Source organism: Acipenser ruthenus, unplaced genomic scaffold (assembly GCF_902713425.1).
Source record: "Acipenser ruthenus unplaced genomic scaffold, fAciRut3.2 maternal haplotype, whole genome shotgun sequence".
Lineage (NCBI taxonomy): Eukaryota > Metazoa > Chordata > Actinopteri > Acipenseriformes > Acipenseridae > Acipenser > Acipenser ruthenus.
In genome coordinates this window covers 34,977-58,190 of record NW_026708327.1, presented here as the reverse complement: position 1 = coordinate 58,190, position 23,214 = coordinate 34,977, and the positions used below count along the sequence as shown (strand labels likewise).

At 48.9% G+C, this 23,214-nt stretch overlaps 1 protein-coding gene across 6 annotated transcripts in view; it reads left to right on the top strand.

Annotated features, from left to right (window-relative positions):
* Positions 1-23,214, top strand: part of LOC117407576 (PIH1 domain-containing protein 1) — a 56,861-nt gene that overhangs the window by 7,675 nt on the left and 25,972 nt on the right. Inside the window, exons 1-8 of one of the 6 annotated variants that reach the window (XM_059020842.1) lie at positions 1,905-2,019; positions 14,105-14,240; positions 16,302-16,397; positions 18,096-18,155; positions 18,690-18,821; positions 20,799-20,913; positions 21,282-21,437; positions 22,885-23,006. In XM_059020842.1, coding sequence (XP_058876825.1) covers positions 14,232-14,240; positions 16,302-16,397; positions 18,096-18,155; positions 18,690-18,821; positions 20,799-20,913; positions 21,282-21,437; positions 22,885-23,006 — 690 coding nt within the window. In that variant the 5' untranslated portion in view covers positions 1,905-2,019; positions 14,105-14,231. Of the gene's footprint in view, positions 1-1,904; positions 2,020-11,217; positions 11,449-13,389; positions 14,241-15,927; positions 16,398-18,095; positions 18,156-18,689; positions 18,822-20,798; positions 20,914-21,281; positions 21,438-22,884; positions 23,007-23,214 lie in introns of those variants that run through there. The other 5 variants (XM_059020844.1, XM_059020840.1, XM_059020841.1 and 2 more) reach the window with 5 other exon arrangements.

Sequence of the window (23,214 nt, the reverse complement as noted above, 5' to 3'; positions counted from 1 at the left end):
AGCCACCACAGGTGTGTCTTTTAAAAGCCTGATACCTACAAAAACTTCAGTCTTGTTAGCTGGGCTCCCATCTCTACATTCATATTCCCATCATCAGTGGGAAGACTTCAGATAAGATCAACTGTTCCGATCAAAGAGACGTCTGTCTCTGCCGCAGGCACCTTTCACTCAAAAAAGGTGCTCGCACCTTGAACAAGGGAAGACAGGTTTTAGATTAATTCGTGACAGCCCTCCATTTATAATAATCGCACCCGCCCCGGATGATTTGATTCTCATAAGCGGTTGAGTCTTAAAAAGCAGATCGACATGATTACTGTGGTGCAGAATGAAACTTAGTATGATTTTGATCAGAGCTAGCTCCCTGGCTGCAGTGTCACGGGTTGGCCGCTAGATGTCACCAGTTCCCGCATGTACGCACGCCCACGTTGAAATCCACAGCAAGAACTGTCTGCTTCTTAACGTTAAGGGTGCTTCGATAAAACAAAGGGCTTAGCCATCGGCAGTTTAAACACGGTGTACAGATGTCAGTGGTGCTCCATCACAGTGCAGTATTTTACTGTCAGCACTACCACTGCGTTGAAGCATCTGTGGCTTACTTTCTGTTGCGATGCAAATCTCACAGGTTTTCATTCAGCGGAGATGCAAAGCTCCACACCCCCCCCTCCTCCTCCTCCTCCCTCCCCCCCTCCTCCAAGGCTTTCCTTTCACTGCACAATCCCCACGCTGCGTACGTGCCTCGTCACGCGAGATGTGATCCAATTCAAATTCAGAAACAGCTTTCTTGTCTGTACACGTCACTGCACTTGATGAAGTATCGTATTGCATGCAGTCAGTTTGCCCTGAAGTGATTCTTACAAGCAGAGTATTTTACAGTGGTTAGTATAGGAGTGATTCGGTCCCAGTGGTTTTGATCACTACCTGCGGTTGATTCTTATATCAGCGATTCTTATAAATGGAGTGCACCGTATCTCTCTCTCTCTCCCCCTCTCGCTACCCCTCTCTCTCCCCCTCTCTCTCCCTCTCTCCTCTCTCTATCCCTCTCTCCCCCTCTCTCTACCCCTCTCTCTCTCCCTCTCTCCTCGCTACCCCTCTCTCTCTCCCCCTCTCGCTACCCCTCTCTCTCCCCCCTCTCTCTCCCTCTCTCCCTCTCTCTATCCCTCTCTCCCCTCTCTCTCCCCCTCTCTCTCTCCCTCTCTCCTCTATCCCTCTCTCTCCCCCTCTCTCTCCCTCTCTCTCTCCCTCTCTCTATCCCTCTCTCTACCCCCCTCTCTACCCCCCTCTCTCTCCCTCTCTCCTCTCTCTCCTTCTCCCCCTCTCTCCCCTCTCTCCCCTCTCTCTCTCCCTCTCTCTCCTCTCTCTCTCCTCTCTCTCCCTCTCCCCTCTCTCCTCCCTCTCTCCCTCTCTCCCTCTCTCCTCTCTCTACCCCTCTACCCCTCTCTCCCTCTCTCTCCCCTCTCTCCCTCCCTCTCTCTCCCTCTCCTCTCCCTCTCCTCCCTCTCTCTCGCTCTCTCTCTCTGAACCCTGTGTTGGTCATCTTGGCTCTAATTTCGACACAGTTTCTTATAGCTGAGGTTCCTCTCAGAGTCACAATGGCGCCAGTTTCCTAACCTGTAACTCAATGAAGGAAACTGCTGTAACAGGATACAGTGATAGGAAACAGCGCTCTCTGTCGGCCATCTTGGCTCTAGATTCTCTATAGATCACAATGGGGAGCTGAGCCCGTTTCAGAGCCACAATGGAGCCAGTTTCCTATCCTCGACTGCAGCAATAGGAAACTGGACTATGTCGGCCATCTTGGCTCCAGATTCTGTATAGATCACAATGGGGAGCTGCGTCCTTCTCAGAGCCACAATGGCGGCAGTTTCCTCCGGTAACGTTTCTCTCTCTGTCTCCTCTCCCCGCAGTTTCCCCTCGGTGATGCGGCGAGGTGTGTGCGGCGCGGGCTCCCCCTGTCATGTGACTGAAGGACGAGGAGGAGGGGCCGGGCTGTCTCCTGGTTTCTTGTGTTCCAGATTGCTGGTGGGTGTGGCCCAAACACGGTCCTGGAAGTTTTGTAGATCACCCTAAAGGGCTAATTTCGAAAGACTGGGAACACATGGAAGTTATTGACCAATTAAGCAAATAATTTGTTCAATTTAAGGGAACTCTGGTCATTGGGCCAATTTGCATGCTGGGAAAATGTCATGACTCATTTACTGTCATGACTTATTTAAGGCGGCACGGTCTGGATTACAATTTTAATTTTGGTTTGTGTTTCGTTTACGTTTGAACGCAAATGTAATACATTATAAAAGAAAAATCAAACACAACATGACTTTTCAAAGCAGGAATTGTTAAATTAAACAAACCAAAACGATCTGAAATCATAATTCAGCCGTACCACCTTAAATAAGTCATGACAGTAGAGAGATAAGTCATGACATTTTCCCAGCATGTAATCCAGGGCTGAAAAGGGTGGTTTTTGTACCAAATGATCTCTAAATGACTCCATTTAATAAATAATTTAATTGATCACAATGAAACTGTTCCAGGTGTTGAAAAAACGAACGGCCAGCTACTTTCAAATCTGGATCTTTCGAATTCCCGAGACCTTTGTAACAGAGCCTTGGGGATTTGGAGATTCTGATTCAGTGAAATCACCCATTTTTGTCTGCGCTGGCGAAATCCAGAAATGAAAGCTGTTCTGTACTAGAGAAGAGATGTGTTGTTGTGGCTTCACAATTCTGCAATTGAGGGGAATAGAGTCATGCATATTTCATAAAAGCTTCCCACAATGAAAGCGCAGCATAGCGTTATAAAATATAAAGCCTCAGGCATGGTAAAGCATAGGGAAGCATTGTAAAGCACAGAGAGGTCTGGTAAAGCATAGGGAAGCATTGTGAAGCACAGAGAGGTCTGGTAAAGCATAGGGAAGCATTGTAAAGCACAGAGAGGTCTGGTAAAGCATAGGGAAGCATTGTAAAGCACAGAGAGGTCTGGTAAAGCATAGGGAAGCATTGTGAAGCACAGAGAGGTCTGGTAAAGCATAGGGAAGCATTGTAAAGCACAGAGAGGTCTGGTAAAGCATAGGGAAGCATTGTAAAGCACAGAGAGGTCTGGTAAAGCATAGGGAAGCATTGTGAAGCACAGAGAGGTCTGGTAAAGCATAGGGAAGCATTGTAAAGCACAGAGAGGTCTGGTAAAGCATAGGGAAGCATTGTAAAGCACAGAGAGGTCTGGTAAAGCATAGGGAAGCATTGTGAAGCACAGAGAGGTCTGGTAAAGCATAGGGAAGCATTGTAAAGCACAGAGAGGTCTGGTAAAGCATAGGGAAGCATTGTAAAGCACAGAGAGGTCTGGTAAAGCATAGGGAAGCATTGTAAAGCACAGAGAGGTCTGGTAAAGCATAGGGAAGCATTGTGAAGCACAGAGAGGTCTGGTAAAGCATAGGGAAGCATTGTAAAGCACACAGAGGTCTGGTAAAGCATAGGGAAGCATTGTAAAGCACAGAGAGGTCTGGTAAAGCATAGGGAAGCATTGTAAAGCACAGAGAGGTCTGGTAAAGCATAGGGAAGCATTGTGAAGCACAGAGAGGTCTGGTAAAGCATAGGGAAGCATTGTAAAGCACAGAGAGGTCTGGTAAAGCATAGGGAAGCATTGTAAAGCACAGAGAGGTCTGGTAAAGCATAGGGAAGCATTGTGAAGCACAGAGAGGTCTGGTAAAGCATAGGGAAGCATTGTAAAGCACAGAGAGGTCTGGTAAAGCATAGGGAAGCATTGTAAAGCACAGAGAGGTCTGGTAAAGCATAGGGAAGCATTGTGAAGCACAGAGAGGTCTGGTAAAGCATAGGGAAGCATTGTAAAGCACAGAGAGGTCTGGTAAAGCATAGGGAAGCATTGTGAAGCACAGAGAGGTCTGGTAAAGCATAGGGAAGCATTGTGAAGCACAGAGAGGTCTGGTAAAGCATAGGGAAGCATTGTAAAGCACAGAGAGGTCTGGTAAAGCATAGGGAAGCATTGTAAAGCACAGAGAGGTCTGGTAAAGCATAGGGAAGCATTGTAAAGCACAGAGAGGTCTGGTAAAGCATAGGGAAGCATTGTGAAGCACAGAGAGGTCTGGTAAAGCATAGGGAAGCATTGTGAAGCACAGAGAGGTCTGGTAAAGCATAGGGAAGCATTGTAAAGCACAGAGAGGTCTGGTAAAGCATAAGGAAGCATTGTGAAGCACAGAGAGGTCTGGTAAAGCATAGGGAAGCATTGTAAAGCACAGAGAGGTGTGGTAAAGCACAGGGAAGCATTGTAAAGCACAGAGAGGTCTGGTAAAGCATAGGGAAGCATTGTAAAGCACAGAGAGGTCTGGTAAAGCATAGGGAAGCATTGTAAAGCACAGAGAGGTCTGGTAAAGCATAGGGAAGCATTGTAAAGCACAAAGAGGTCTGGTAAAGCATAGGGAAGCATTGTAAAGCACAGAGAGGTGTGGTAAAGCATAGGGAAGCATTGTAAAGCACAGAGAGGTCTGGTAAAGCATAGGGAAGCATTGTAAAGCACAGAGAGGTCTGGTAAAGCATAAGGAAGCATTGTGAAGCACAGAGAGGTCTGGTAAAGCATAGGGAAGCATTGTAAAGCACAGAGAGGTGTGGTAAAGCATAGGGAAGCATTGTAAAGCACAGAGAGGTCTGGTAAAGCATAGGGAAGCATTGTAAAGCACAGAGAGGTCTGGTAAAGCATAGGGAAGCATTGTAAAGCACAGAGAGGTCTGGTAAAGCATAGGGAAGCATTGTAAAGCACAGAGAGGTCTGGTAAAGCATAGGGAAGCATTGTAAAGCACAGAGAGGTATGGTAAAGCACAGGGAAGCATTGTAAAGCACAGAGAGGTCTGGTAAAGCATAGGGAAGCATTGTAAAGCACAGAGAGGTGTGGTAAAGCACAGGGAAGCATTGTAAAGCACAGAGAGGTCTGGTAAAGCATAGGGAAGCATTGTAAAGCACAGAGAGGTCTGGTAAAGCATAGGGAAGCATTGTAAAGCACAGAGAGGTATGGTAAAGCACAGGGAAGCATTGTAAAGCACAGAGAGGTCTGGTAAAGCATAGGGAAGCATTGTAAAGCACAGAGAGGTGTGGTAAAGCACAGGGAAGCATTGTAAAGCACAGAGAGGTCTGGTAAAGCATAGGGAAGCATTGTAAAGCACAGAAAGGTCTGGTAAAGCATAGGGAAGCATTGTAAAGCACAGAGAGGTCTGGTAAAGTTGTTATGAGCTTTCATAGTAAGGCTGTGTGCCAGGCTCTAATGAGATTATGAATTGTAAGTTGGCAATGCTATCCTCCACCCACACACACAGACTGACACCGTCCAGGAATTCGTGTCTATATGCAGGAAGTGACTGCGGTTTTGCTGTCAGCGCCCCAGATAAGGGTCTGGGAGTAACTCACCTTGAACCTCACCTTGAAGTCCTGAGTTATTTCGATAAATACTGCTTGAATGGTAACGGGGAAAGTATTGAAAGGGAGCCTTGAGTTTTAACTGCAACGTTACTCTGAACTACTGTACAAAAAAACCTTTGAAATCGAATCACAGCCAGCACGACTTTGCACAGATATATATATATATATGAAGATAAGCACAGGAACTTCTGTTTTGACATTACAATCTTAAACTCGGTGAAACGCGTTCAAACTTCAATACAAAGCCATTCCAGATGAATAAAAGAAGGCAGAGTGTTAATAAGTTATAAAACAGTTTGTTTAAAATGACAGGCACCTTTATTTTCTTAGCGGTTGCCTCTGGCGATGGTTCCAGTTGGGTTTGTAGCCTGTGCAGCTTTGAATTGTCCTTCTCCTGACTGTGATTGGCTCCCAAGACGACGGAGCCAGCCAGAGATTGGATGGTGTTTGTTGGGCGGGTTCTTCTTGTGTGCCGTTTCCTGGTAACTGAAAACATTGCATTCTGGGAGATGTAGTTGTTTGTGGAAGTTTTAGGGGGGGCAGAGAAGCTGTAAAATTGCTATGCGTATTTTTACACATTCAATTGAGTGCGTATTTCGCAGTTTATCTTTACCAGACCTCTCTGTGCTTTACAATGCTTCCCTATGCTTTACCAGACCTCTCTGTGCTTTACAATGCTTCCCTATGCTTTACCAGACCTCTCTGTGCTTTACAATGCTTCCCTATGCTTTACCAGACCTCTCTGTGCTTTACAATGCTTCCCTATGCTTTACCAGACCTCTCTGTGCTTTACAATGCTTCCATATGCTTTACCACACCTCTCTGTGCTTTACAATGCTTCCCTATGCTTTACCACACCTCTCTGTGCTTTACAATGCTTCCCTATGCTTTACCAGACCTCTCTGTGCTTTGCAATGCTTTATGATTTATTACTCTGTGCTGTGCTTTTACTGAGAGACACTGTTATGAGGGCAAGCCCAGTTATTTCTCTTGGAAGGGAATTTGCTTTCGTTTAACTTGAGGAGAAGCTGTAATGTAACAGGATGCACTGCCGGTTCGTGTCGCATCTATTTGTGGAAACATTTCACATGATTTCCTGCTGATAGTCTTTCCCAGGACTACTCCCAGCCCTGTCTCTGAATCTCCATGATCAGATTGCTTTTGCATTCCAGCATGTTAATGACTGTGTGACTCCCCCCTGCACACCACGCGGCCGTGCCTTTACCAGGGGAGACCCTCGGGGACCCCTGCGCTCCCCTGACTGTGTGACTCCCCCCTGCACCCCACGTGGCCGTGCCTTTACCAGGGGAGACCCTCGGGGACCCCTGCGCTCCCCTGACTGTGTGACTCCCCCCTGCGCACCACGCGGCCGTGCCTTTACCAGGGGAGACCCTCGGGGACCCCTGCGCTCCCCTGACTGTGTGACTCCCCCCTGCACACCACGCGGCCGTGCCTTTACCAGGGGAGACCCTCGGGGACCCCTGCGCTCCCCTGACTGTGTGACTCCCCCCTGCGCACCACGCGGCCGTGCCTTTACCAGGGGAGACCCTCGGGGACCCCTGCGCTCCCCTGACTGTGTGACTCCCCCCTGCACACCACGCGGCCGTGCCTTTACCAGGGGAGACCCTCGGGGACCCCTGCGCTCCCCTGACTGTGTGACTCCCCCCTGCGCCTCACGCGGCCGTGCCTTTACCAGGGGAGACCCTCGGGGACCCCTGCGCTCCCCTGACTGTGTGACCCCCCCTGCGCTCCACGGATAATCTTGCATTTTTCTCACCCCTGCTAGGATGAAAGGCACGCAGCTCAGCATTGTCACTGTGTCTGTCCGGGCGGTTTTCTTATCAGACACCTTGAGTTAAAATAACAAAAAACACACAAACAGACACAGATACAAACCTACAAACCGAAAGAAAACCCTTCCTTCCTTCCTTTCTCTCTTTCTCTCTTTCTTTCTTTCTTTCAGTTCATCCTGCCACGCTGCCACACAGATGCAACTTCAAACCTCATGAGAGGAGTATCGCTGCAGAACAAAGACTCCCACAGCGTGACTCCCACAGCATAGCTCCCACAGCGTGACTCCCACAGCATAGCTCCCACAGCATAGCTCCCACAGCGTGACTCCCACAGCATAGCTCCCACAGCATAGCTCCCACAGCGTGACTCCCACAGCATAGCTCCCACAGCATAGCTCCCACAGCGTGACTCCCACAGCATAGCTCCCACAGCGTAACTCCCACAGCGTGACTCCCACAGCGTAGCTCCCACAGCGTGACTCCCACAGCGTAGCTCCCACAGCGTGACTCCCACAGCGTAGCTCCCACAGCGTGACTCCCACAGCGTGACTCCCACAGCGTAGCTCCCACAGCGTAGCTCCCACAGCGTGACTCCCACAGCATAGCTCCCACAGCGTGACTCCCACAGCGTGACTCCCACAGCATAGCTCCCACAGCATAGCTCCCACAGCGTGACTCCCACAGCATAGCTCCCACAGCATAGCTCCCACAGCGTGACTCCCACAGCGTGACTCCCACAGCATAGCTCCCACAGCATAGCTCCCACAGCATGACTCCCACAGCATAGCTCCCACAGCATAGCTCCCACAGCGTGACTCCCACAGCATAGCTCCCACAGCATAGCTCCCACAGCGTGACTCCCACAGCATAGCTCCCACAGCATAGCTCCCACAGCGTGACTCCCACAGCATAGCTCCCACAGCATAGCTCCCACAGCGTGACTCCCACAGCATAGCTCCCACAGCGTGACTCCCACAGCATAGCTCCCACAGCGTGACTCCCACAGCGTGACTCCCACAGCATAGCTCCCACAGCGTGACTCCCACAGCGTAGCTCCCACAGCGTGACTCCCACAGCATAGCTCCCACAGCGTGACTCCCACAGCGTGACTCCCACAGCGTAGCTCCCACAGCGTGACTCCCACAGCGTAGCTCCCACAGCGTGACTCCCACAGCATAGCTCCCACAGCGTGACTCCCACAGCGTGACTCCCACAGCGTAGCTCCCACAGCGTAGCTCCCACAGCGTGACTCCCACAGCATAGCTCCCACAGCATAGCTCCCACAGCATAGCTCCCACAGCGTGACTCCCACAGCGTAGCTCCCACAGCGTGACTCCCACAGCGTAGCTCCCACAGCGTGACTCCCACAGCATAGCTCCCACAGCGTGACTCCCACAGCATAGCTCCCACAGCGTGACTCCCACAGCATAGCTCCCACAGCGTGACTCCCACAGCATAGCTCCCACAGCATGACTCCCACAGCGTGACTCCCACAGCGTGACTCCCACAGCATAGCTCCCACAGCGTGACTCCCACAGCATAGCTCCCACAGCGTAGCTCCCACAGCGTGACTCCCACAGCGTAGCTCCCACAGCATAGCTCCCACAGCATAGCTCCCACAGCGTAGCTCCCACAGCGTGACTCCCACAGCATAGCTCCCACAGCGTGACTCCCACAGCATAGCTCCCACAGCGTGACTCCCACAGCGTAGCTCCGACAGCATAGCTCCCACAGCATAGCTCCCACAGCGTAGCTCCCACAGCATAGCTCCCACAGCATAGCTCCCACAGCATAGCTCCCACAGCGTAGCTCCCACAGCGTGACTCCCACAGCATAGCTCCCACAGCATAGCTCCCACAGCATAGCTCCCACAGCGTGACTCCCACAGCATAGCTCCCACAGCATAGCTCCCACAGCATAGCTCCCACAGCGTGACTCCCACAGCGTGACTCCCACAGCATAGCTCCCACAGCGTGACTCCCACAGCATAGCTCCCACAGCGTGACTCCCACAGCATAGCTCCCACAGCGTGACTCCCACAGCATAGCTCCCACAGCGTGACTCCCACAGCGTGACTCCCACAGCATAGCTCCCACAGCATAGCTCCCACAGCATAGCTCCCACAGCGTGACTCCCACAGCATAGCTCCCACAGCATAGCTCCCACAGCATAGCTCCCACAGCGTGACTCCCACAGCGTGACTCCCACAGCATGACTCCCACAGCATAGCTCCCACAGCATAGCTCCCACAGCATAGCTCCCACAGCGTGACTCCCACAGCATAGCTCCCACAGCATAGCTCCCACAGCGTGACTCCCACAGCGTGACTCCCACAGCGTGACTCCCACAGCGTGACTCCCACAGCATAGCTCCCACAGCATAGCTCCCACAGCATAGCTCCCACAGCGTGACTCCCACAGCGTGACTCCCACAGCGTGACTCCCACAGCGTGACTCCCACAGCATAGCTCCCACAGCATAGCTCCCACAGCATAGCTCCCACAGCGTGACTCCCACAGCATAGCTCCCACAGCATAGCTCCCACAGCATAGCTCCCACAGCGTGACTCCCACAGCGTGACTCCCACAGCATGACTCCCACAGCATAGCTCCCACAGCGTGACTCCCACAGCGTAGCTCCCACAGCGTGACTCCCACAGCATAGCTCCCACAGCATAGCTCCCACAGCATAGCTCCCACAGCATAGCTCCCACAGCGTGACTCCCACAGCGTGACTCCCACAGCGTGACTCCCACAGCATAGCTCCCACAGCGTGACTCCCACAGCATAGCTCCCACAGCGTGACTCCCACAGCGTGACTCCCACAGCATAGCTCCCACAGCATAGCTCCCACAGCATAGCTCCCACAGCGTGACTCCCACAGCATGACTCCCACAGCATAGCTCCCACAGCATGACTCCCACAGCATAGCTCCCACAGCGTGACTCCCACAGCATGACTCCCACAGCATGACTCCCACAGCATAGCTCCCACAGCATGACTCCCACAGCATAGCTCCCACAGCATAGCTCCCACAGCATAGCTCCCACAGCGTGACTCCCACAGCGTGACTCCCACAGCGTGACTCCCACAGCGTGACTCCCACAGCATAGCTCCCACAGCATGACTCCCACAGCATAGCTCCCACAGCATAGCTCCCACAGCGTGACTCCCACAGCATAGCTCCCACAGCGTGACTCCCACAGCATGACTCCCACAGCATAGCTCCCACAGCATGACTCCCACAGCATAGCTCCCACAGCGTGACTCCCACAGCATGACTCCCACAGCATGACTCCCACAGCATAGCTCCCACAGCGTGACTCCCACAGCATAGCTCCCACAGCATAGCTCCCACAGCATAGCTCCCACAGCATAGCTCCCACAGCATAGCTCCCACAGCATAACTCCCACAGCGTGACTCCCACAGCGTGACTCCCACAGCATAGCTCCCACAGCATAGCTCCCACAGCATAGCTCCCACAGCATAGCTCCCACAGCGTGACTCCCACAGCGTGACTCCCACAGCGTGACTCCCACAGCATAGCTCCCACAGCGTGACTCCCACAGCATAGCTCCCACAGCGTGACTCCCACAGCGTGACTCCCACAGCATAGCTCCCACAGCATAGCTCCCACAGCATAGCTCCCACAGCGTGACTCCCACAGCATGACTCCCACAGCATAGCTCCCACAGCATGACTCCCACAGCATAGCTCCCACAGCGTGACTCCCACAGCATGACTCCCACAGCATGACTCCCACAGCATAGCTCCCACAGCATGACTCCCACAGCATAGCTCCCACAGCATAGCTCCCACAGCATAGCTCCCACAGCGTGACTCCCACAGCGTGACTCCCACAGCGTGACTCCCACAGCGTGACTCCCACAGCATGACTCCCACAGCATGACTCCCACAGCATAGCTCCCACAGCATAGCTCCCACAGCGTGACTCCCACAGCATAGCTCCCACAGCATAGCTCCCACAGCATAGCTCCCACAGCATAGCTCCCACAGCGTGACTCCCACAGCGTGGCTCCCACAGCATAGCTCCCACAGCGTCAAAGCAGCCGCTGAGTTTGGTTCTGCGCCAGGCTGTGGCTGACAGACTCTTTGTTTCCATTGTTTGTGGAGTGCAGACTTTCTGATAACGTTGTTTGTACCTCCTGGACCTGGAGCCAGACCTGTGTGGATTTGGAATGGATCCAGACTCTTGTTTTGTTCAGGACCTGGACTGTGAGTTTGTTTTTATTGGGCAAGACAGGACCAGCCCTTTGAGCTTCACAACATCACAGTGTGTGCAGAGAGAGAGAGAGAGAGAGAGAATCATGAGATCAGTGAATGCATACAGAGAGAGGGAGAGGGAGAGGAGAGGGGAGGAGAGGGGAGAGGAGAGAAGAGAGAGGAGAGAGGGGAGAGGGGAGAGGGGAGAGGGGAGAGGGGAGAGAGGGGAGAGGGGAGAGGGGAGAGGGGAGAGAGGGGAGAGGGGAGAGGGGAGAGGGGAGAGGGGAGAGAGGAGAGAGGGGAGAGGGGAGAGGGGAGAGGGGAGAGAGGGGGGAGAGGGGAGAGGGGAGAGAGGGGAGAGAGGGGAGAGAGGGGGGAGAGGAGAGAGGGGGGAGAGGGGAGAGGGGAGAGAGGGGAGAGAGGGGGGAGAGGAGAGAGGGGGGAGAGGGGAGAGGGGAGAGAGGAGAGGGGAGAGGGGAGAGAGGGGAGAGAGGGGGGAGAGGAGAGAGGGGGGAGAGGGGAGAGGGGAGAGAGGAGAGAGAGGGGAGAGGAGAGAGGAGAGAGGGGAGAGAGAGGGGAGAGGGGAGAGGGGAGAGGGGAGAGGGGAGAGGGGAGAGGAGAGAGGGGAGAGGGGAGAGAGGAGAGAGGAGAGAGAGGGGAGAGGGGAGAGAGGGGAGAGGGGAGAGGGGAGAGGGGAGAGGGGAGAGAGGAGAGAGGGGAGAGGGGAGAGGGGAGAGGGGGGAGAGGGGGGAGAGGGGGGAGAGGGGAGAGGGGAGAGAGGGGAGAGAGGGGAGAGAGGGGAGAGAGGGGGGAGAGGAGAGAGGGGGGAGGGGGGAGAGGGGGGGGAGAGGGGGGAGGGGAGAGAGGGGAGAGAGGGGGGAGAGGAGAGAGGGGGGAGAGGGGAGAGGGGAGAGGGGAGAGAGGGGAGAGAGGGGGGAGAGGAGAGAGGGGGGAGAGGGGAGAGGGGAGAGAGGAGAGAGAGGGGAGAGGAGAGAGGAGAGAGGGGAGAGAGAGGGGAGAGGGGAGAGGGGAGAGGGGAGAGGGGAGAGGAGAGAGGGGAGAGGGGAGAGAGGAGAGAGGAGAGAGAGGGGAGAGGGGAGAGAGGAGAGAGAGGGGAGAGGGGAGAGGGGAGAGGGGAGAGGGGAGAGGGGAGAGGAGAGAGGGGAGAGGGGAGAGAGGAGAGAGAGGGGAGAGGGGAGAGGGGAGAGAGAGGGGAGAGGGGAGAGGGGAGAGGGGAGAGGGGAGAGGAGAGAGGGGAGAGAGGAGAGAGAGGGGAGAGGGGAGAGGGGAGAGAGAGGGGAGAGGGGAGAGGGGAGAGGGGAGAGGAGGAGGAGAGGAGGGGGGAGAGGAGGGGGGAGAGGGGGGGAGGAGAGAGGGGAGAGGAGAGAGGAGAGAGGAGAGAGGAGAGGGGAGAGGAGAGGGGAGAGGGGAGAGAGAGAGAGAGGAGAGGGGAGAGGAGAGGGGAGAGGGGAGAGGGGAGAGGGGAGAGGGGAGAGGGAGAGATTATTCTGGAATATTTCGTAGAGGACAACAGCCACCCTCGCCCAAAAAAAACCAAACAATGATCTTTATTTTATTTTAAACCAAAGCCATTAGTTCGACGGAGTTTTATAAGCCTTGCTTACACGTTTAGAGTTTTTATATTTTTTTTTCTGTTTCACTAGCCAATCAGGACAGGACACAAAAGTATACACTGCAGGAAGAAAGTCAAAAAGAAAGGAAACACGAAAAGAAAGAGAGAAAGAAAGAACTAAAAAAGAGAGAAAGAAAGACACGAGGCAGTGTGACGGTGTGTGTGTGTGTGTGTCTCTGTGTATGTGTGTGAGTGTGTGTCACTTGTGCGTGTCTGTGAGTGTGTGTCTGTGTGTGTGTGTGTGTGTCTGTGTGTTTCACGTGTGTGTGTGTGTGTCTGTGTGTTTCACGTGCGTGTGTGTGTCTGTGCGTGTGTGTGTGAGTGTGTGTCTGTGCGTGTGTATCTGTAGCATTAATAAAAGTTAGACTGGATTCTACTTTTGATTTCTCTCATGGATTTCCCTTATGAAATCACAGCCCTAAATCTGTCTGCGGAAGATCTTTACTCGCTGGCATGAATCTTGTTATTCACATTATTTAGCCCCAGCTGTTGAGAAGATCGGATTCTGGGGGTACCGGGGGGGGGGGGGTGTCTGTCTGTCCGTACACCCGTCCGTCTGTCTGTCACTGAGACTTTTGCATCTCAAATGTGCTGTTTCTTTACTTTTGAGTTTCTGATCCAGTGAAGTTCTGGATGACGAAGGCATTAAAACGTTTCTCTGCTAACTTGACTTTCTCTCTCAGTCTCTTCTGGTTTGGAGTTTCTGATCCAGTGAAGTTCTGGATGACGAAGGCATTAAAACGTTTCTCTGCTAACTTGACTTTCTCTCTCAGTCTCTTCTGGTTTGGAGTTTCTGATCCAGTGAAGTTCTGGATGACGAAGGCATTGCAAGTCTGTTTACTGTGTTCTGTGTATAGTTTTTTGGCTGAGTGAAGCTCTGACAGCTGCATGTGTTTATCACTCTGTCATCTACAGAGCTGGGAAAGTACCAAGTGAGAGAGGGAATTAAAGAAAGAAAGAGAAAGTAAAAAGGCAGGCTGGCAGTTTAGCTTGTAATGAAGTTGGAATGAAGGGTACTTTTCATTTCTCTCTCAGGGTTTCCCCCTTTGAAAACTCCTCCCTGATCCGCTAGTTTTGAAAACCCAAAAGCAGACTACAAGAGTGAGAGCCCTTTCTCCTCTCTCACATTCACTTGCTCACAGCTGTCTGATCTGAACCTGCCATGAGTCTGGTGAGTTCTGATTAATTCATTAACATGACATTGCATGAGAGAGTGTGTGTGTCTGTGTGTGTGAGTGTGCATGTCCGTCTGCAGCTTTAATGAAACTAAATCAAGCTAATAAGAGGTGAGAGAATGGATTTTAAAGATGGTCAGCGCTCCTTTAAAGGGAGGGGCCAGCGATCCTGTAAATAAAGCTAATAAGAGGTGAGAGAATGGATTTTAAAGATGGTCAGCGCTCCTTTAAAGGGAGGGGCCAGCGATCCTGTTAATAAAGCTAATAAGAGGTGAGAGAATGGATTTTAAAGACGGTCAGCGCTCCTTTAAAGGGAGGGGCCAGCGATTCTGTTAATAAAGCTAATAAGAGGTGAGAGAATGGATTTTAAAGATGGTCAGCGCTCCTTTAAAGGGAGGGGCCAGTGATCCTGTTAATAAAGCTAATAAGAGGTGAGAGAATGGATTTTAAAGATGGTCAGCGCTCCTTTAAAGGGAGGGGTCAGCGATCCTGTTAATAAAGCTAATAAGAGGTGAGAGAATGGATTTTAAAGATGGTCAGCGCTCCTTTAAAGGGAGGGGCCAGTGATCCTGTTAATAAAGCTAATAAGAGGTGAGAGAATGGATTTTAAAGATGGTCAGCGCTCCATACGAGGTAGAGAGAAGAATATATCTGATCTTCTAAGCTTTCCAACGATACCCCCGCTTTCAGTGTAGCTGTTTCTATTAGTGCGTTTACAATGAGCAGGAGAATTCCGATGTTTTTTCGGAATCCGAAGTTTTCCGAAAACTAATTCCGATCTCAAAAGCCACGTAAACACAGTTTTCGGGAAAATGTAGCAGCATATTCCGAAAGTCGGTTTTCTATAAATACCCTCTTCACTTATCTCTCAGTTGCGTTTTGATTTCATCGTAACCCACCACCTCCCCATCTCCACCTTTCTTAATAACAGTTTTTGTTTTATCAAATGGGGGGTCTCAGCCTCGTCCAGTTGGCCAGACAGCGAACCCTCAAACCAAGTTATTATTATTATTATTATTATTATTTATTTCTTAGCAGACGCCCTTATCCAGGGCGACTTACAATTGTTACAAGATATCACATTTTACATTATTTCACATTATACATTATTTCACATTATACAGATATCACATTATTTTACATACAATTACCCATTTATACAGTTGGGTTTTTACTGGAGCAATCTAGGTAAAGTACCTTGCTCAAGGGTACAGCAGCAGCGTCCCCCACTGGGGATTGAACCCACAACCCTCCGGTCAAGAGTCCAGAGCCCTGACCACTACTACACACTGCTGCCCTATAAGGTTAGATTAGGTTTGATGCCAAATGAATGTGTATATACAGCATACTTTTCTGTTAAATCGCATACTCCGCATTCTCTACAATAAATATTTGTACTAAAACATTTTGTGATTGGTGTTTGTCCCGAACTACTGAATCTGTAGTGGGTCTGCATGCACCCACGTGTCTAGTTCATTGTAAAATATTACATTTGTTAAAGTCCGTATGTATTTGTTAAAAGAAGAGGGTGAAAAGGCTGACTGCGCATTGTGGGGGAATCTGAATAGAGGTATAGGTTAGTAGTCTTTGAATTTAAGACTTTGATAAAGCGTTATATTAGATTGGTCTCCGTTCTGTTGCAGAAATGTCCGGTCTGTTCAAATCGTACTTCGGTTATACAACAGCACTTTGCATGCGAAAATCTCCTGCGTTTTCAGAAAACGTCAATCCATGAATTCTAATTAGATTCTCTGTCGTTAATCACGTAAACACAGATAAACGCTTTGTCATGTAAACGTACTGTGTAATAAGACAGCGGCCGACAATCACGGACGGGAGAATAAAGTCTCGCAGTACTTAAAATACCCAGCAGTACATTTTAAAAAAAAAATGTCCCGAACCATTCCCTTGCACCTTGCGCCTGACGTTTTACTGACGTCACAGAGTGCGCTTGGGTGAGCGAGGGACTAAGGTGTAGGGTGGAGCCGAGGACTATTTAAACAAGGATCGGACAAGCAATCCCGTTTAACGCGACCTCTGAATGTTTCCTCTTCCAGAAACTAGCGATCCTGCTGGCTGGCGTCTTTGCCGGATTCACTTCAGCTTGTTCGTTACGCCATGTAACGACATACGGACTCCTGATCCAGAGCCTAGTAAGTCTGTCTGTCTGTCCCATATCAAAAATAATAGCAAAGACTACAACAGCATTGTAAAGCACAGAGAGGTGTGGTAAAGCATAGGGAAGCATTGTAAAGCACAGAGAGGTCTGGTAAAGCATAGGGAAGCATTGTAAAGCACAGAGAGGTCTGGTAAAGCACAGGGAAGCATTGTAGAGCACAGAGAGGTCTGGTAAAGCACAGGGAAGCATTGTAAAGCACAGAGAGGTCTGGTAAAGCATAGGGAAGCATTGTGAAGCACAGAGAGGTCTGGTAAAGCATAGGGAAGCATTGTGAAGCACAGAGAGGTCTGGTAAAGCATAGGGAAGCATTGTAAAGCACAGAGAGGTCTGGTAAAGCATAGGGAAGCATTGTAAAGCACAGAGAGGTGTGGGAAAGCATAGGGAAGCATTGTAAAGCACAGAGAGGTCTGGGAAAGCATAGGGAAGCATTGTAAAGCACAGAGAGGTCTGGGAAAGCATAGGGAAGCATTGTAAAGCACAGAGAGGTCTGGGAAAGCATAGGGAAGCATTGTAAAGCACAGAGAGGTCTGGGAAAGCACAGGGAAGCATTGTAAAGCACAGAGAGGTCTGGGAAAGCACAGGGAAGCATTGTAAAGCACAGAGAGGTCTGGGAAAGCACAGGGAAGCATTGTAAAGCACAGAGAGGTCTGGTAAAGCATAGGGAAGCATTGTGAAGCACAGAGAGGTCTGGTAAAGCATAGGGAAGCATTGTAAAGCACAGAGAGGTCTGGTAAAGCATAGGGAAGCATTGTAAAGCACAGAGAGGTCTGGGAAAGCATAGGGAAGCATTGTAAAGCACAGAGAGGTCTGGGAAAGCATAGGGAAGCATTGTAAAGCACAGAGAGGTCTGGGAAAGCATAGGGAAGCATTTTAAAGCACAGAGAGGTCTGGGAAAGCATAGGGAAGCATTGTAAAGCACAGAGAGGTCTGGGAAAGCATAGGGAAGCATTGTAAAGCACAGAGAGGTCTGGTAAAGCATAGGGAAGCATTGTAACGCACAGAGGTCTGGTAAAGCATAGGGAAGCATTGTAAAGCACAGAGAGGTCTGGTAAAGCATAGGGAAACATTGTAAAGCACAGAGAGGTGTGGTAAAGCATAGGGAAGCATTGTAAAGCACAGAGAGGTCTGGTAAAGCATAGGGAAGCATTGTAAAGCACAGAGAGGTCTGGTAAAGCATAGGGAAGCATTGTAAAGCACAGAGAGGTCTGGTAAAGCATAGGGAGGCATTGTAAAGCACAGAGAGGTCTGGTAAAGCATATGGAAGCATTGTAAAGCACAGAGAGGTCTGGGAAAGCATAGGGAAGCATTGTAAAGCACAGAGAGGTCTGGGAAAGCATAGGGAAGCATTGTAAAGCACAGAGAGGTCTGGTAAAGCACAGGGAAGCATTGTAAAGCACAGAGAGGTCTGGGAAAGCATAGGGAAGCATTGTAAAGCACAGAGAGGTCTGGGAAAGCATAGGGAAGCATTGTAAAGCACAGAGAGGTCTGGTAAAGGAAATCTAAGCTAACAGACCAGAATAAAAACTACAGCTCCCAGCATGCCTCTGCACTAGTATCAGCAGTGAGGGATGATGGGAGCTGTAGTTCTTTAAGTAACAGCAGGCTCTAGCCTATATTAGGATCTCTTTGTAGGTTTCTGAATTTTCAAATATTTTCTTTCGTTCGTTTTTAGAATGATTCTCTCCCTCAAGATTATAATTTCCCCGTCACAGTCCTACCTGTCAGGTGTCAGGTGAGTATTTAAATTATCTTCCATAACTGTAACATCTGCAAAAGAAACTTAATAAATTCAATGACTAACGACTAGAAGTCTTTCTCAGTGTCTTCAGTGTGAATTCAATGACTAACGACTAGAAGTCTTTCTCAGTGTCTTCAGTGTGAATTCAATGACTAACGACTAGAAGTCTTTCTCTGTGTCTTCAGTGTGAATTCAATGACTAACGACTAGAAGTCTTTCTCAGTGTCTTCAGTGTGAATTCAATGACTAACGACTAGAAGTCTTTCTCAGTGTCTTAAGTGTGAATTCAATGACTAACGACTAGAAGTCTTTCTCTGTGTCTTCAGTGTGAATTCAATGACTCACGACTAGAAGTCTTTCTCAGTGTCTTAAGTGTGAATTCAATGACTAACGACTAGAAGTCTTTCTCAGGGTCTTCAGTGTGAATTCAATGACTAACGACTAGAAGTCTCTCTCAGTGCCTTTTTAAAAGGGTCATTCTTACAATGTATTGAATATTAATTGAAGCGATTTGATTTTTTCTTTCAGAATTTCTCTGATATTGCAATGCTCAAATCTTCCCTCACTCACCTCCACAGCATGGCTGGGAAGGAGCTCAAACCCAAGGTTTCAGGATTATTGGAACAAATTCAATTTGAAAATTGCTCAGCTCTGGAAAAGGTAAAGCTGTTCATTCATCTAATACACACTGATCTCTGTGTGAGTCCCACAGTGAAAGCACAGCACAGTGTAATAAATCATACAGCATGGTAAAGCATAGGGAAGCATTGTAAAGCACAGAGAGGTCTGGTAAAGCATAGGGAAGCATTGTAAAGCACAGAGAGGTCTGGTAAAGCATAGGGAAGCATTGTAAAGCACAGAGAGGTCTGGTAAAGCATAGGGAAGCATTGTAAAGCACAGAGAGGTCTGGTAAAGCATAGGGAAGCATTGTAAAGCACAGAGAGGTCTGGTAAAGCATAGGGAAGCATTGTAAAGCACAGAGAGGTCTGGTAAAGCATAGGGAAGCATTGTAAAGCACAGAGAGGTCTGGTAAAGCATAGGGAAGCATTGTAAAGCACAGAGAGGTCTGGTAAAGCATAGGGAAGCATTGTAAAGCACAGAGAGGTCTGGTAAAGCATAGGGAAGCATTGTAAAGCACAGAGAGGTCTGGTAAAGCATAGGGAAGCATCGTAAAGCACAGAGAGGTCTGGAAAAGCATAGGGAAGCATCGTAAAGCACAGAGAGGTCTGGTAAAGCATAGGGAAGCATCGTAAAGCACAGAGAGGTCTGGTAAAGCATAGGGAAGCATTGTAAAGCACAGAGAGGTCTGGTAAAGCATAGGGAAGCATTGTAAAGCACAGAGAGGTCTGGTAAAGCATAGGGAAGCATTGTAAAGCACAGAGAGGTCTGGTAAAGCATAGGGAAGCATTGTAAAGCACAGAGAGGTCTGGTAAAGCATAGGGAAGCATTGTAAAGCACAGAGAGGTCTGGTAAAGCATAGGGAAGCATTGTAAAGCACAGAGAGGTCTGGTAAAGCATAGGGAAGCATTGTAAAGCACAGAGAGGTCTGGTAAAGCATAGGGAAGCATTGTAAAGCACAGAGAGGTCTGGTAAAGCATAGGGAAGCATTGTAAAGCACAGAGAGGTCTGGAAAAGCATAGGGAAGCATCGTAAAGCACAGAGAGGTCTGGTAAAGCATAGGGAAGCATTGTAAAGCACAGAGAGGTCTGGTAAAGTATAGGGAAGCATTGTAAAGCACAGAGAGGTCTGGTAAAGCATAGGGAAGCATTGTAAAGCACAGAGAGGTCTGGTAAAGCATAGGGAAGCATTGTAAAGCACAGAGAGGTCTGGTAAAGCATAGGGAAGCATTGTAAAGCACAGAGAGGTCTGGTAAAGCATAGGGAAGCATTGTAAAGCACAGAGAGGTCTGGTAAAGCATAGGGAAGCATTGTAAAGCACAGAGAGGTCTGGTAAAGCATAGGGAAGCATTGTAAAGCACAGAGAGGTCTGGAAAAGCATAGGGAAGCATCGTAAAGCACAGAGAGGTCTGGTAAAGCATAGGGAAGCATCGTAAAGCACAGAGAGGTCTGGTAAAGCATAGGGAAGCATTGTAAAGCACAGAGAGGTCTGGTAAAGCATAGGGAAGCATTGTAAAGCACAGAGAGGTCTGGTAAAGCATAGGGAAGCATTGTAAAGCACAGAGAGGTCTGGTAAAGCATAGGGAAGCATTGTAAAGCACAGAGAGGTCTGGTAAAGCATAGGGAAGCATTGTAAAGCACAGAGAGGTCTGGTAAAGCATAGGGAAGCATTGTAAAGCACAAAGAGGTCTGGTAAAGCATAGGGAAGCATTGTAAAGCACAGAGAGGTCTGGTAAAGCATAGGGAAGCATTGTAAAGCACAGAGAGGTCTGGTAAAGCATAGGGAAGCATTGTAAAGCACAGAGAGGTCTGGTAAAGCATAGGGAAGCATTGTAAAGCACAGAGAGTTCTGGTAAAGCATAGGGAAGCATTGTAAAGCACAGAGAGGTCTGGTAAAGCATAGGGAAGCATTGTAAAGCACAGAGAGGTCTGGTAAAGCATAGGGAAGCATTGTAAAGCACAGAGAGGTCTGGTAAAGCACAGGGATGATGAATAACTAATTGTTGTTTCCTTCGTTCAGTTCGATGGCTCTGGGTTTGAAGTGCAGTTTTGGAACACCTCCTATTTTGTGGCCCAGTTGTTCACAACTTTGAATAATTTCAATGACTGTCACATGAATGGAAGAACCTGCCCAGGTACCTGTGTGTGTCTGTCCTCTCCCCTGTACCTCTCTCCCTCATATCTCTCTCCTCTCTCTATAATCCAATCTCTCTATCTCTCTATCTCTCCTCTCTCTATAATCCAGTCTCTATCTCCTCTCCTCTCCTGTCTCTCTATAATCCAGTCTCTATCTCTCTCCTCTGTCTCTCTATAATCCAGTCTCTATCTCCTCTCCTCTCTCTCCTGTCTCTCTATAATCCAGTCTCTATCTCTCTCCCTTTATAATCCAGTCTCTCTCTCCTCTCTCTCCGCTCTCTATAATCCAGTCTCTCTCTCTATAATCCAGTCTCTCTCTCTCTCTCTCTCTCTATAATCCCCCCTCTCTCTCTCTCTCCTCTGTCAGCAGCATGGCCTGAGAAGAGATCCTGTCTCCCTACTGACAGCTCCACAACCACGGTGCCCCCTACAGACAGCTCCTCAACCACAGTGACTCCTACAGACAGCTCCACAGCCACAGTGAGTCCTACAGACAACTCCACAGCCACAGTGACTCCTGCTGGTGAGGGAACGATATCGTTTAGACTGTCTCAGTGTGTGTGTGGGTAGCTGTGTGCGTTTAGACTGTGTCTCTGTGTGTGGGTAGCTGTGCGTTTAGACTGTGTGTGTGTTTAGACTGTGTCAGTGTGTGTGTGGGTAGCTGTGTGCGTTTAGACTGTGTGTGTTTAGACTGTGTCGCTGTGTGTGTTTAGACTGTGTCAGTGTGTGTGTGGGTAGCTGTGTGCGTTTAGACTGTGTGTGTTTAGACTGTGTCGCTGTGTGTGTTTAGACTGTGTCAGTGTGTGTGGTAGCTGTGTGCGTCTCTGTTAGGGTTGGAACAATAATCAATTATCATGATATTATCGATAATGTTTTTATCGTCCGTTACCCACTATAATATGCTTGTGTGTAACAGTAACTCTGCATTGAAGCAGTAAGACAGGACTTAACTGTCTGCGTGAGGCGTAACACATGATCTGTGCTCACTGCGTAGTGGGAAGTTGTAACATGTGACGTAAGATTCACCAAGTAAAGGCAAACGTTTGAGCTAATGGCGATGGCAACTGCAAAAACTACCAAACCTTCCGAAAAGATTTTAGAAAAAAGAAACAGCATCAGTCCTGTGTGGCAGTTTTTTGGAGTGACAGAAGGTGATCCGCAAGGTAATAAGCCCGTCTGTAGGCAGCGTGGAAAAGCTGATATTTTTGAATCGCAATTTATAATTTTTTTTTTTTTTAAAAACACTTTTTTTAATAAGTAGCCTATATTTCAAAAGTTGAAAAGCTACCAAACAAACATTTGGTTATATTATATGTCCTTTTTGGTAACCAGGAGGCTGTGTGGTCCAGTGGTTAAAGAAAGGGGCTTGTAACTAGAAGGTCCCCGGTTCAAATCCCACCTCAGCCACTGACTCACTGTGTGACCCTGAGCGAGTCACTTAACCTCCTTGTGCTCCGTCTTTCGGGTGAGACGTAATTGTAAGTGACTCTGCAGCTGATGCATAGTTCACACACCCTAGTCTCTGTAAGTCGCCTTGGATAAAGGCGTCTGCCAAATAAACTAATAATAATAACCAACCATTGTTTCATAACTTTTATTAAAGATGCTGGTCTTTTTGAAAATTGTCTAGTTGTATTTCTTCTAAACCCGTAGAGGCAGTTGTCATATTGCTCAAGTATATATAGCTTTAAATTTGATAAATTCCAAGACATTTTACATATGTTATTTTTTCAGCCGATAATCATGATTATCGTGAGAATTTCCAGCCGATAATCATAAATGAAAATGTCATTATTGTCCAACCCTAATACACAACCATTACTGCATTGCCATTTTCTGCTTTGGTATTCCCTGGTAAATGCACAGCACAGTGTAGTAAAGCACAGAAAATATTGTTTTATTTTATATAAAAAACAATATATATATATATATATATAATTTCTATTTTACTTTGTGTTTTTTCTTTGCAGGTGTAATTTATGAATTTATTAAAGAAAGAAAATACTACATCATATTCATCATCTTCATCATCAGTGTCTTTATCCTCGCCGCAGTGTTTTACAAAAGACGGACTCCACATCGCCCCCTAGTGGTGAGAATCTGGCATTACAAGTACATACTCCCATAGCACAGTGTAATAAAGCATTGTAAAGCACAGAGAGGTCTGGTAAAGCATAGGGAAGCATTGTAAAGCACAGAGAGGTCTGGTAAAGCATAGGGAAGCATTGTAAAGCACAGAGAGGTCTGGTAAAGCATAGGGAAGCATTGTAAAGCACAGAGAGGTCTGGTAAAGCATAGGG